This window comes from Fusarium odoratissimum (assembly GCF_000260195.1).
Source record: "Fusarium odoratissimum NRRL 54006 unplaced genomic scaffold supercont1.15, whole genome shotgun sequence".
NCBI lineage: Eukaryota > Fungi > Ascomycota > Sordariomycetes > Hypocreales > Nectriaceae > Fusarium > Fusarium odoratissimum.
The window spans coordinates 625,159-637,326 of record NW_022158701.1 but is presented as its reverse complement, the minus strand read 5'-3'; the positions used below and the strand labels follow the sequence as shown (position 1 = coordinate 637,326).

The 12,168-nt window shown below is 50.1% G+C and overlaps 3 protein-coding genes across 5 annotated transcripts; all 3 read left to right on the top strand.

Moving 5' to 3' along the window:
- The first annotated feature begins 817 nt into the window (after nt 1–817).
- Nucleotides 818–3,593, top strand: FOIG_09429 (uncharacterized protein). Of its 2 annotated transcripts, XM_031209702.1 has the most exons (2): nt 987–1,211; nt 1,265–3,589. In XM_031209702.1, exons 1-2 carry the CDS (start codon nt 1,194–1,196, stop codon nt 3,449–3,451), a joined length of 2,205 nt encoding a protein of 734 aa, XP_031060789.1. In that variant the 5' UTR covers nt 987–1,193; the 3' UTR covers nt 3,452–3,589. The 2 variants fall into 2 exon arrangements, with proteins under 2 accessions (XP_031060788.1, XP_031060789.1); XM_031209701.1 differs by having other exon boundaries at nt 818–3,593.
- A 674-nt stretch (nt 3,594–4,267) lies between these two features.
- On the top strand, nt 4,268–5,550 carry FOIG_09428 (subtilisin; the record flags this gene model as incomplete). Its single annotated transcript, XM_031209700.1, has 3 exons — nt 4,268–4,555; nt 4,603–4,953; nt 4,999–5,550. 3 exons carry the CDS (start codon nt 4,268–4,270, stop codon nt 5,548–5,550), a joined length of 1,191 nt encoding a protein of 396 aa, XP_031060787.1.
- Nucleotides 5,551–6,640: 1,090 nt separating this feature from the next.
- FOIG_09427 (uncharacterized protein) lies at nt 6,641–11,787 on the top strand. Of its 2 annotated transcripts, XM_031209698.1 has the most exons (4): nt 6,641–7,895; nt 7,949–9,400; nt 9,446–10,099; nt 10,814–11,787. In XM_031209698.1, exons 1-4 carry the CDS (start codon nt 7,230–7,232, stop codon nt 11,441–11,443), a joined length of 3,402 nt encoding a protein of 1,133 aa, XP_031060785.1. In that variant the 5' UTR covers nt 6,641–7,229; the 3' UTR covers nt 11,444–11,787. The 2 variants fall into 2 exon arrangements, with proteins under 2 accessions (XP_031060785.1, XP_031060786.1); XM_031209699.1 differs by having other exon boundaries at nt 9,446–11,787.
- Nucleotides 11,788–12,168: the final 381 nt, after the last annotated feature.

Sequence of the window (12,168 nt, the reverse complement as noted above, 5' to 3'; positions counted from 1 at the left end):
ACTTCCAGATTACTTCTACCATCGAATCATCAGCCACAAATCTGTCTTTTTGAACAATACTCCCTTCAGATTGAGAAGAACAGATGTCACGCGCAAGGGACTGCTCTTACATTCCAACTGTAGCTGCAAGCCTTCAGCTCAACTGCAGGGTCAAGGCTCCAACGCCATAAAATGTTCCTTACATTTGATCAAAGCATTCAATCTGCCCTACTGAAGTTCGCCTTGCTTTTCATTGCGTAGTAACGAACCTTCTAGTAAGCTATTGACGTGTCATGCATGCTATAAACTAAAGATTGATATGCGTTGGTGTGCTATCCACATTCTTCAACAAGCTTGGACAAGGAATCCAAGACATATTGATTGAGGGGTAATTCTGGACATGGCAAACCTCAAAAATGCACTAGAAGGTCCCGTCATGACTGGTCCGTGGAGAAAAGTGATTGATGAAGCCTGTTTTCTGATGTTGCTTTTAACGTTGAAAGTCCAGTGTTTACAGATGCTTGTTGAGCATATGCTCACTTCAAGATCTTTGTGACCAGAGTTTAACATAAGTCACTTCGGGATGGGAAATCGATTTATGGTGGGATCTCAAAGAGAATCTCTTATAGGTCTGTGATTTCTTCTCTTCGTATTTCTACCGAATTGCTGCAAGAGAGCATCTAGTAAAAGTAACCGCGAAGGCTATCGGATGAAATCACGTGGTGATAAGAGTCCAGCACGGGCCGTCTCTCCATCCTGGTCCGGGAACCAGACCTGCCAGACTCCAAAGCATGATGGGATTAACTTAGCCATCCTATCAGATTAAAGAAATACAAGACAGAATCATTGGATAACTTGAAGTGTGTAACCTACGAAGGAAAAATGAATGGCTTTCTTATGATTGGTCTCTCAGGTGACCAAGTTCCAAGTCATCACGTGCCGATAAGATAAGGCTCTCCAACATCGTCATGCCCAAGCTTCCAGTTTATTTCTACGTCTGCCTGTCGCGTCGCAAGTATTGCTTCTCCATGCTTCAAGTGCGCTTTCGCACGCGGAACTCACAAACGACACATAGAGAGTTATCAAGAACACTCTTAAGATGAACGGTTCATCGCGCCCTTCCTTTGACCCCTCACGCCTCACCAAAGCCGCCGCGGCCGAATATTCTTCATCAGCATCCGAATCTGAAGACGAGCACCTCGCGCCAGGTCTTGATGCCGACAACGACTTCGGTGATTTTAACCCCCGAAAGAGGCGCCGTGTCGGTGGTAATAACAAAGAGAAGGCTGCGCTGGGCATCTTTGGCTCCGATAGCGAAGACGACGGACCTGCTAGAAAATGGAAGAGGACCACCTTGAGAAATAAAGGCATGAACTTTGTGTCAACAGGCGCAGGAAGCGATAAAGAAGATGGCGATGAAGATTCCGACGATAATCGGCCGATGCTAAGAAGCGCAATGGACCAAGACGACAACGATGAGGAGGAGGAGGAGGAGGAGGGCAACACTGGAGTAGGACTAGGCTTCGGGGGTGTTGCACGCGGTTTTGCACAGAACGATACCCAAAATTCAAGTCGAAGCGTAAGCGCCGAAGCAACAGCTCGACCGTCATTTCGAACCCGATTCGATGGCAAGAACCCTCTCGGTATGGGCTTTGTCCCATCATCAGCAAACGATCCTGTCCTCAAGAACCCGCGCGACGAGGGCTCTCCGACACCACGTAATAAGCCACAACCGAGTGCCTTTGGCGCAAAGGGCAAGACAAACCCGAAGTCTTTCGGTGCCCGAATGATGGCAAAGATGGGCTACCAGGAGGGACAAGGTCTTGGTAAGGAAGGCCAGGGTCGAAACGTCATTATCGAAGCGAACCTCCGACCGCAGGGTATTGGTCTTGGTGCTGTGAAGGAGAAATCTGAACAGGAACGGAAAGAAGAGAAGCGACAAGCCAAAATGCGAGGAGAAGAGGTTGTCGATTCGGACGAGGAGGAAAAGAAGAAACGAAAGAAGGCAAAAAAGAAGTCCCTAGGAGCTGCGTTTGACAGTGCAACAAGTACACCAAGACGACAGAAACCGAAATACCTTACGGCAGAGGAGCTCAAGGCTGCGGCTCCAGGTCTTCATATCCCAGATGCATTTGCCCCTATTCTCGATATGACAGGGCCTGGAAGCAAGATGCTCACATCAACGAGTGGTATCATGACACCGACGACAGGAACTGCCACACCCGAATCAACGGAAGTGATAGAGGCGAGGAAGCTTGTCAAGAGAGCGCAAGCAGACTTGTTAGCCTTTTCTGATGAATGGAAGAGCTTGCAAGAGAGGAAAACGTGGATAGACCTTGAGCTCAAGGAAAAGGAGCAGGAGATGGACGATTTACGATCGGATTTCGAGAGATTGCAGGTCTTTTCTGAGTTGGTCAGTGGAGAGCTTGCAACAGCCGACTGGGATCAAGTTATCGGGTGCCTGAAGAAGGCCCTTGAACTCAAGGCCACGACATCAGAGATTGCCGACATCGCGGTTGCGGCTATCCATCCTTTCCTTCGAGAAGGAGACTGGGATCTCCTACAAGAGCCAACACGCTTCGCATCAGATCTCAAAGAACTAAAATCACTACTCATGCCATCGACAACGAATGGCAAATCTGTCGGCAAGTGGGATTCCTCGGCAGCAGTCAATACAGACGACATCTACCGCCGTCATCACAAATCCACAACACCATACGAAAGCATGATGTACAAAAATTGGCTACCCAAAGCACTCGCGGCTGTCCGGTCATGGGATGTCTTTGAGCCAGAGAAGATGCTCAGCGTCATGGAGGCCTGGGATGACCTCCTACCATCCTTTGTCCGCGCACAATTCATCGACAATATCGCTCGGAAGTTGGAAACAGCAGTATCAGACTGGAATCCTAAGAACAGACGTCAGCACCACAGTCTACCGCACATATGGCTATTCCCATGGCTTCAATACCTCCCCTCATACCATCTTGACCCCAAGGGAACAGGTCTTGTAGCAGACGTCAAGAGAAAGTTCAGACAACTCATCGACGTATGGGATTTCAAGGAGGGTCGCTTACCTGGTCTTACAAAATGGGAACGCATTCTCGGCGATCAATGGCGACCGCTCGTAATGTCCCACGTCCTCCCGTCAATGGGCAAATATCTCCAGCGAAACTTCTCAGTCGAGCCAGCAGATCAGGAACCGAGCCTTCCTGTGCTCAGGGGTATTTTGAAATGGACGCCCACGCTCGGCCGAAGGGTTATTGCCGAGGTGCTGATACAGCATTTGTTCCCCAAGTGGCACAAGACGCTGGCGGAGTGGCTGTCGCTTGACGAGGTTGACTTGGGCGAGGTGGCGGATTGGTATGCTTGGTGGAGGGGGTTGTTGCCGGAGGATGTTATGGAGGTCAAGGGTGTGAAGGCGGAGTTTGATACGGGGTTGAAGGTCATGGCGAGGGCGGTGGCAGGGGCGTGATGAGTTGGACGGAGATGCGCAGATGGAGTGTCTCGGCTGAGCGGCGATAATGTAGCGTGGGAATATAGATTTGAATAGGGGTTTATAGAAATGAATCATATGGCCATCTGGAAAGATGGGTCACGTTGTCAGTGTGTCTCAACCCTGATTTTCCTCAGCTTCGGTTGTTCCGTGAGTGATGTCGAGGGTCTTCTGTATAGTCCGATACACTTGAGTGAGCATCTATTAGTCAAATATCTCCCTCTAAAGCTGCAGCAGAACGGGCAATAGACTCTGTTTAGGTGATGACCAAGGGACTGCAACAGGCTGATCCTGCTGAGCGTTATACCTCAATTTGTCCATATACCCATCGCCGTCACCATACCCTTAGCACATATCTAGAACAAGCCCAAATAGCAATATGTCCTCGGTTTCAAGACTATGATTTGCAGCTGAGGGAGGATTATGTACGAGTTCATAAGCGTGGCTGTCACAATTGCCACTCTTTCTCGAAGTTCTTCATCACAAGACGTTTTCCCTAGTAGCAAAAAGAGATTCTGATGTCACATCTAGAAGATTGAGTTTCAGATTCTAGACGGATCTTCATTAAAATATCCGTTATAAGATATTTTTCTTTCTTGTCGGTTGATAGAGATTAATGTGCAAGTTGAATCAAAGACATTGAGTTGCAGAATGGTGTACAGGGTCCTGAAGACTCACAAATTCAGATCGCCAACTCCGAAGACAGAAGAACAATGTGATATCTAAATCCTATAAGAAGAGGCCCTTCTCGTTCTGTTGGAAATTATCATCCTCGCCAAACTCTTCTCGTTCAAGATGCATTACCTTAAGCTCCTCCTTGCTCTTCTGCCTGCGATCATCGCTGCTCCAACCGTAACAGACGATGATGATATTATCGAGGGCGCCTACATCGTTACCCTGAAACAGAAACTTGACGAGAAGAAAGTCGAGCAGCACATCGATTGGGTTGATAGTATCCATAACGGGAGTGTTTTCCGTCGTACTGAAGATGGTGTCAAACTGGTCTGGAATGAGACGACCTATAAGGGGTACTCTGGAGACTTTGATAAGCAGACTATCAAGGAGATTAAGAAGAGCAAAGATGTAAGCCAACTCCTCCTCTTGTGGTTGCTCGATATTGATGTTGCTAGGTCCTTGCTGTTGAGCCTGTTCGCAAGATCAATCTTTACGAGACCATCACTCAGCAGAGATCGACCTGGGGTCTTGGCTCTATCTCGCATCGCACTCCTCATTTCAACAATTACATTTATGATTCGTCTGCTGGCGCTGGGACGTATGCGTATGTTGTTGATACTGGTATCAACATCGGGCATGACGAGTTTCAGGGCCGGGCGGCTTTGGGTTACAATGCTTATCCTGGTGCTGAGTTTGTCGATGCCAATGGTCATGGGACACATTGTGCTGGTACTATTGCTGGTAAAGAGTATGGCGTAGCCAAAAGAGCAAACTTGATTGCAGTTAAGGTGTTTCACACCGGCAGTGTAAGTCTTTTGCTCCTCTTTCATAGACTCTGCTGACATTCGCAGTCTCGAACTGATATCGTGCTTGATGGGTACAACTGGGCTGTGACCAACATCACCAACACCCCAGGCCGCAAAGAACAGGCTGTTATATCCATGTCCCTCGGTGGCAGTCGCTCAGACGCCTTCAACGCCGCCGTCCAAGCTGCCTACAGCGCTGGAGTCCACACCGTGGTCGCAGCAGGAAACGACAATGCCGATGCCGCCAAGTACTCACCCGCCTCGGCCCCCAACGCCACGACCATAGGAGCAATCGACGTTGACAACAAACGAGCCATCTTCTCCAACTACGGCGAGCTTGTTGATCTATTCGCGCCGGGTGTAAATGTCAAGAGTGCTTGGTATACCAGTAACAGTGCTACTAATACCATCAGTGGTACCAGTATGGCATGTCCTCATGTTGCGGGTTTGTCGCTGTATTTGAGAGCGAAGGAGGGCTTGACGACGCCTGAGAGTGTGGCGAGAAGATTGAAGGAGTTGGCGACGAGTGGTGTTGTTCAGGATGCTGGCAGCGGGAGCCCGAATCTGTTGGCTTATAACGGAGCTCCGCCGAGTTAGAGTGAGGATGTATGGTTTGGTGTTTGAGGTGGTGATAGACATAAACGATTAGGGTATCAGAGGGCATTCGTTTATTTCTTAGATACACTCGTTTAAATATTCTATGCTTTAAACATGCTTTTTTGACAATATCTTCTAACAACATTTATACGATTTGCCTCTGTATCGTTCGTTCCCTCTCATCGTCCTCACATGAGAGAATTTGCGTAAAGAGATATAGGGTAAGCAAACAGCGCTGATAAACATCATCAAAAACTAGAACGTCATGTGATTCACTGTTTCATGCTTTGCTTGAGGTTAGTGTTCAAACTGTGTCTCGATTCTGAGCCTATTAATTGGCCGGTTTATCAAGCCACGCAGCAACAAATGAGGGTGTCGATGTCAATGGTGCGAGCACAGAAAACGTGGCAGGGCAGGGTTGGGATGATGAAAGAGGAAAAGAGGAGGTCCGTGATGAGATAGCCGGTTCCGGGGGGATCTTATAGCTCGCAGTAATGTCACCCACTGTCCAGCAGAGAAAATGGTTGATGAACCTGTGTAACAATATGACCACATTGTGTAACCCAGTGAGTGAGTTGAACTGTGACGTTGGCTGCTGTCATCATGCAGCGTAAATTACATCCAGATCCTTCTGCTCCTGTTCGCGGCGTTGCCCCCTTTTCCTGTTTTGATTCGAGGCCTGCTTCTCCACATAAGCCAGACGCATACATCGTATGGACATGGTACTGATAGAAACAACAAACAATAAACACAAGACAATAATATTATCAGATAAACAATGGTGATTCAGATAGAGTATCGTATATCAATTCGATCGCGAGCAAAAAACGCTTCTGCAAGCCCAAATGTCACCCACCATCAGCTTCATCAATTCAACCGCTGCAGCCGCCACAAACATTGCATGGAATCAATTCCCATGTGCTGAGTGTCGCGTGCGTGTGAACCTGGTCTTATCTCGGTATGGATTTCCAGCTTAGCCTTTAGTCCTGGCCTGGCTTGTGCTGTGCTGATTATCGTTGGCGCTCTTTGCCGCTGCCGCTGCCGCTCGCTAAACCACTGGAAGCCCTTCTGTGCTCAGCGGCCACCTACTGTTTGCCCGCTTGTGACTGTGCTCGTGCCCGTGCTTCCTCAATCAACCACTTCCAGCTTCTCCATCGTGAGAGCCTGACATCACCGCAACTGACGGACGAACTGTCTGTTTGAATTACTCTTCGGAGACCACTTCGGAGGCTTTTTATTTTTTATTTTCCAGGCCACTATTTGCCTGGGTTTTACCATATTCTTGGCAACGAGTGATGCGACGCGACAGTCGTCATCTTGCTATTGCTTTGCTTCAAGGTTCTCTACTTACCACAACCAAGGCAGATTATTGATTGATTAGGCATTCTGGGAATGTTACAATCTGATTCCTGACTACCTTATACTCCTTATCTATTATTCAGCTGTACCGCTACAAAGTTCGCTTGCTGAGGTGAGGCAAGTGAGTGCGCAACGACTGCTGAAACTCACCCTCCGCCCACCGACCTGACCCGCCTACGTCTGCCTGACTCAACTCGATTCGATTAAACCTGATTACATGATCCATTTCGACTCCTCCACAATCCAATCTTCAACCTTTCCCCTCCGCCAAACGCTGGTCCCGCGACAGCGACAGCGATAGCGAATATCGACCCTTCACCATGTTTTGGAGATTCGGCGGTTACGCCAACATCTCCACCATCGACACAATCCTCGATAAGCCAGACTTTACCCTCGAGGAGCTACTCGAAGAGACAGACTTGATCCAGGAGCTCAAGCAGCACAACTCAAAGCTCATCGAATACCTCCGAAGCGACAAGGTCCTCGATAATCTGCTCGAATATGTAGTCGCTCCAAAGCTCGAGACCGTCGAGTCTCCCGACGAGTCCACCGACCAAGAGGCCAAGGCCAAGAACCGTTTCCTCTCTCTCTCGCGACCGCGCGCATCATCCCGCGCCACCGACCCGGGCGACGATGAGGAGGAGCAGGAGAAGAAGCGCAATCGCTACGCTTTTGTAGCTTGCGAGATTCTTAGCTCCGATACTTGGTCCATCTACGAGGCTTTGGCTGAGAACAGACAATTGATTCGCGATTTTTGGAACTTCTTGTCCCGCCCTGCCCCGCTCGATCCCCTCCAGGCGAGCTACTTCACAAAAGTCAATGAGTCTCTGTTCGAGAAGAAGACTGAGGACATGATGGAATTATTGACAACTCTTCCCGATGCTGTCCCTAATTTACTCAAGCATGTTGAGTGTCCTATGGTCATGGACCTACTGCTCAAAATCATTGCCCTGGACCGTAACGAGGGTGGCCAGGGTGTGGTCGAGGTGCGAAATCTCCCCACTAATCTAATGCATCTGTGCTAACATCATGACTTTAGTGGTTGTACTCCAAGGACATCATCCCGAGCCTTCTTTCCTGCCTCAGCCCCGAGAACAACTGGGTTGTGCAAACCGCCGCAGGTGACTTCATCAAGGCGATAATCACCATCTCTGCCAATGCCTCCCAGAACGAACAACAATGCATCGGCCCTAACGAGCTCACCCGCCAGCTTGTTTCCAAGCCATGCATTGAGCAGCTTATCGGCTACATGCTTGGCGGCGGCAACCCTCTGACAGTTGGTGTTGGTATCATTATTGAAGTCATTCGAAAGAACAACTCCGACTATGATCCTGATATGGGCACCGAGGCAAGCGCTGCGCCCTCCAGCCGCGACCCCATCTACCTGGGTACCCTTCTTCGTCTGTTCGCTGAGAACGTTCCCAAGTTCATGAACCTAATCATGGACGTTCCCTCCAAGAAGGAGAAGATCGACTCGACCTTTGGCGTCAAGCTCGAGCCCCTTGGCTTTGACCGATTTAAGACATGTGAGCTCATGGCCGAGTTGTTGCACTGCAGTAACATGGGCTTGTTGAATGAGCCAGGTTCCGAGGAGCTTACGGCTCAGCGTGATATCGAGCGACAACGTCTTCGTACCGAGGGCAAGTTGGCGCCGCTCAAGGAGGAGGATCACTCCACTGACGACTTGACCATGCGAAGCGCTGCACCCGAGGAGAAGAGACGTCTTGAGGTCACTAACGCTGACGACGATGGTTTCGAGGAGGTTGAGCCTAGCAAGGAGATGAGTGAGGATACTTCTCATGAGTTTGTCAAGGCTGAAGACGACATTCCTGGCGCTTCTACAACATCGCTCAGCAAGGATGAGGATGACTTTGTCGATGAGCCGCTCAGCCCTCCTCAAACAGCCGCAAAGGGCGACGAGACACGATTCGATGAGCCGGATTTGATGGTTGCGCCTTTGTCACCCACAAAAACTAAGACCGCTGAGCCTGCGTCTGCAGAGCCTGCTAAGGCTGATTCAACTGAGAAGTCCGAATCCAAGGAGCCCGGCAGCGAAAAGGCCGAGGAATCCAAGCCTAAGACAACGCAAGAGGATACTCCAAAGGACGACACCTCTGATTCTTCAGCTATCCTGACTCCTGCTCCATCCGAGCCAGAATCCAAGGCTGAGTCTACGGATGCCTCCGTCAAGGTGGAGGAGCAGCCTCGAGGTATCTCTCCTCAGCCGGACGATATGCCTGCACCTCTCTTCTCTGCTCCTCCTCCACCGGAATCTGGAGCTGATCGCCCACCACAAGCGGCTGAAAAGGCGGCTGGTGATGCTCAAGCTGCGACTGCTGAGGCCTCCACCACTGAGACAAAGACCGAGGAGGCCAAGGACGACAAGCCTACGAAGGAGCAGCAGCCTACCGGACAGGCTAGCGAGGAGCCCGTCGTTGGAGATTTCCTGAAGCTTCAGTTCGTTGAACACCGTGTTGTCCCAACCATTCTTGTAAGTGAATCATGCCCTCCACTGATTGCCATCTAACATGGGCAGAACTTCTTCTTTGCATACCCCTGGAACAACTTTCTGCATAATGTTGTGTACGATATTGTTCAGCAAGTTTTCAACGGCCCCATGGACCGCAGCTACAACCCTACATTGGCCGTTTCATTGTTCGAAGCTGCCGACGTTACAAGTGCCATCATCAACGGCCAAAAGGCCAGCGACGAGTCCCAGGCCAAGACCAAAACCCGCATGGGATACATGGGACACCTCACCCTCATCGCCGAGGAGGTTGTTAAGTTCACCGAACGCCATCCCCCGGAGCTCCTCTCGGAGACTGTTCTTGACCGAGTCATGAGCCAGGAATGGATCAGCTACGTTGAGGGATCGCTCGCCGAGACACGCGAGCGAGACAATGCCATCCTTGGTGGTGTACGACCGGAGGTAGCTATGGGCAACCGGTCAATGGGCGGCAGTGGACTTGGTGGCGTTGGCCTGTCTGGCTTGAGCGGAGGCTCTGACGGTGGTGGTTCCAGTGCACTTGCGGAAGCTGGCCTTAACGGGGGAATAGAGCTCAGCCAGGACAGCGGAAATGGCATCGGCCCTTTCACTATCAGTGGAGCCACATTAATGTCCGGCTTTGGCAGCAGCAGCGATGAGGAGGACGAAGATGGGGACGAAAACGAGGAGGATGTCAATTCCGAGGTGAGTGGTGTTTCCGCTGAAGCTGAAGACGATGGTTCGGATCACGGCATCCCTGGATACCCTGGCATAGCAGAAACACTTGAGGATGTGATCATGCGGTCTCCTGAGACTTTTGCATCACAATTCCCTGACTTGGATTATCGGGAGGACGTCACAAGGGGGTCTCCTATGGACTTGGACGAAACTGTAGCACACCATCAGCGCTCATCTCAAGATGAAGAGCAACAGCATGCTGAGCAGGTTGAGGATGTCTCGAAACCAGAAGGCAACCCTTAGGAGGGCGCATCTTACTGGGGAACACTTGATCGTCCACGCACAAGACGAGAGACGCGAGTCAGGCGGCGCCCTGAGATGCTGCAACTTGACGACCTTGAGAATTTCGAGGACGTCGAGGTTGAAGAGCTCATGAGGCTGCTGACGACAACGAGGTTTTGAGACATTTATACCAGGCGTTGTGGGATAGAATGGGCGGATGGATGGCTGGGGGGATTATCATGTAAGGTCTGGATTGACCTAGTTTGGGATCTGTATAGAATAATGATTGGCAACGGAGACAAGAGTTAGGAGTGCACGCTGCTACGAAGGAACGAAATGGAAAGGGGGGTCAGGCTTCGATGCCAGTGTTTTCAGGACGCCTATCCCTCCGACTCATCTCCTAGTGTCAACTGATCATTTCACACTCATGAGCGCCTCGTACTGACGAGACATTTCTAGTTCCGAGCTTATACGGACCCCTTGAACTCAGGATCAATGGAACCTCCATCGATTCCCCCACCGCCTCCACCTCCCCCGCCGCTGAACATCCCTCCTTCTAGGGCGAGACTTCAACTGGCGGCTCGATTGGCGATGCATCAGAAGAACAACCAGGCACAATCATCTGGAAATTTAAGTAACGACGATGATGACGATGACGAGAACCCTACAGATCCGTTTGCCGATACAGAAGAGGACTTTGACGATGATGATCAGACGCAAGGTGATGAAAGGGGCGCATGGTGGAGAGACGTGGTGAGGGATCGTGGAGGAAAGCCAGATGGGAATGAATCAGACGACGAGCGTGATGACGACGATGACGATGAGTTTGGAGACTTCGCCATGCCGGAAGACGACGCTCAAAACGTTATAAGACCTCAACCTGTGAATCCTGCAAAGGAAGGCTCGGCTTCAACGAGGGGATTGAGTGGACTATGGCCGTTTGGACTGTCAAAGGCGGAGAAGGAAAAGGAGGGGAGTAGACAGGCTGCTGAGGAGGGGAAGGATGATGAAGTCAAGGCTGTGGAAGTTAAGGAGGCCAAGAGAAGAACGAGTATTGAGGATCCTGACGATGACGAGGTTGTGGTTTAGATACCTGAGATGGGGGGATTAATGGTGTACGATATGAATATAGGAATTGCTATGGGTTTATGTGTATGTAGACTTGCATCAAGACAGTTGTTTCAATTACGTGGTGTGCCTTGTATGGAGGTAAGTAGTGTTTGGGTGTTGTGGACGGATGAGATGCTCCATCTGATGTGCTACCCCTTTGCGGAGGGTTGGCTTTCCAGGAATGTAAACATCTTTCTCTCAGCGCTCAGTGCTATCGCAGTCTCTTGATCTAGCCCCCAGCAAGATTAATAATACACAGAACGTTGATGTCAGGAGGATTGGATCCCCTGAATCATAGCTGAACTCTCAAGCGCTTAGACATGACCGGTCCGTGTCCAACGGAGTCTTGAAGCGTGAGCACTAAAACGGCCCCAGCTCATCTCGCTTATAGCCTTATCTCGCTTGTAACCGAGGACTCCCGTCTCGGAAACACGGGAAGTCCTTGTTTGAAAGGGGAATGATACTCCGTATTTGACAATTATTCTGGTCTTTGATCTTGGGCATGGGGATGAGGGTTTAATAGTTTGTTTTATGTCTAGAGCGGGAGAGAAGACGGGATGGAAGGGCAGGGTGTTTAGGGAAAGCTTAAAATGGAAAGCAAGTGTTTTAATCTCGGTAAGTTCGCCCTGCAGATCTGGACCAAAGTTCTCTTTTTCCTTTTCGCTAAGGTAAGGAGTAAGGATCTGATAATAATAGGTATAAGA

What these genes read in the sequence shown, in the direction of transcription:
- FOIG_09429 (XM_031209701.1), top strand. Translation starts at nt 1,079, where the DNA reads ATGAACGGTTCATCGCGCCCTTCCTTTGACCCCTCACGCCTCACCAAA.
- FOIG_09427 (XM_031209698.1), top strand. Translation starts at nt 7,230, where the DNA reads ATGTTTTGGAGATTCGGCGGTTACGCCAACATCTCCACCATCGACACA. An exon ending in GTGGCCAGGGTGTGGTCGAG is followed by an intron (nt 7,896 to 7,948) that starts GTGCGAAATCTC and finishes TCATGACTTTAG; the next exon opens with TGGTTGTACTCCAAGGACAT. An exon ending in AGGAGGATGTCAATTCCGAG is followed by an intron (nt 10,100 to 10,813) that starts GTGAGTGGTGTT and finishes AGACATTTCTAG; the next exon opens with TTCCGAGCTTATACGGACCC.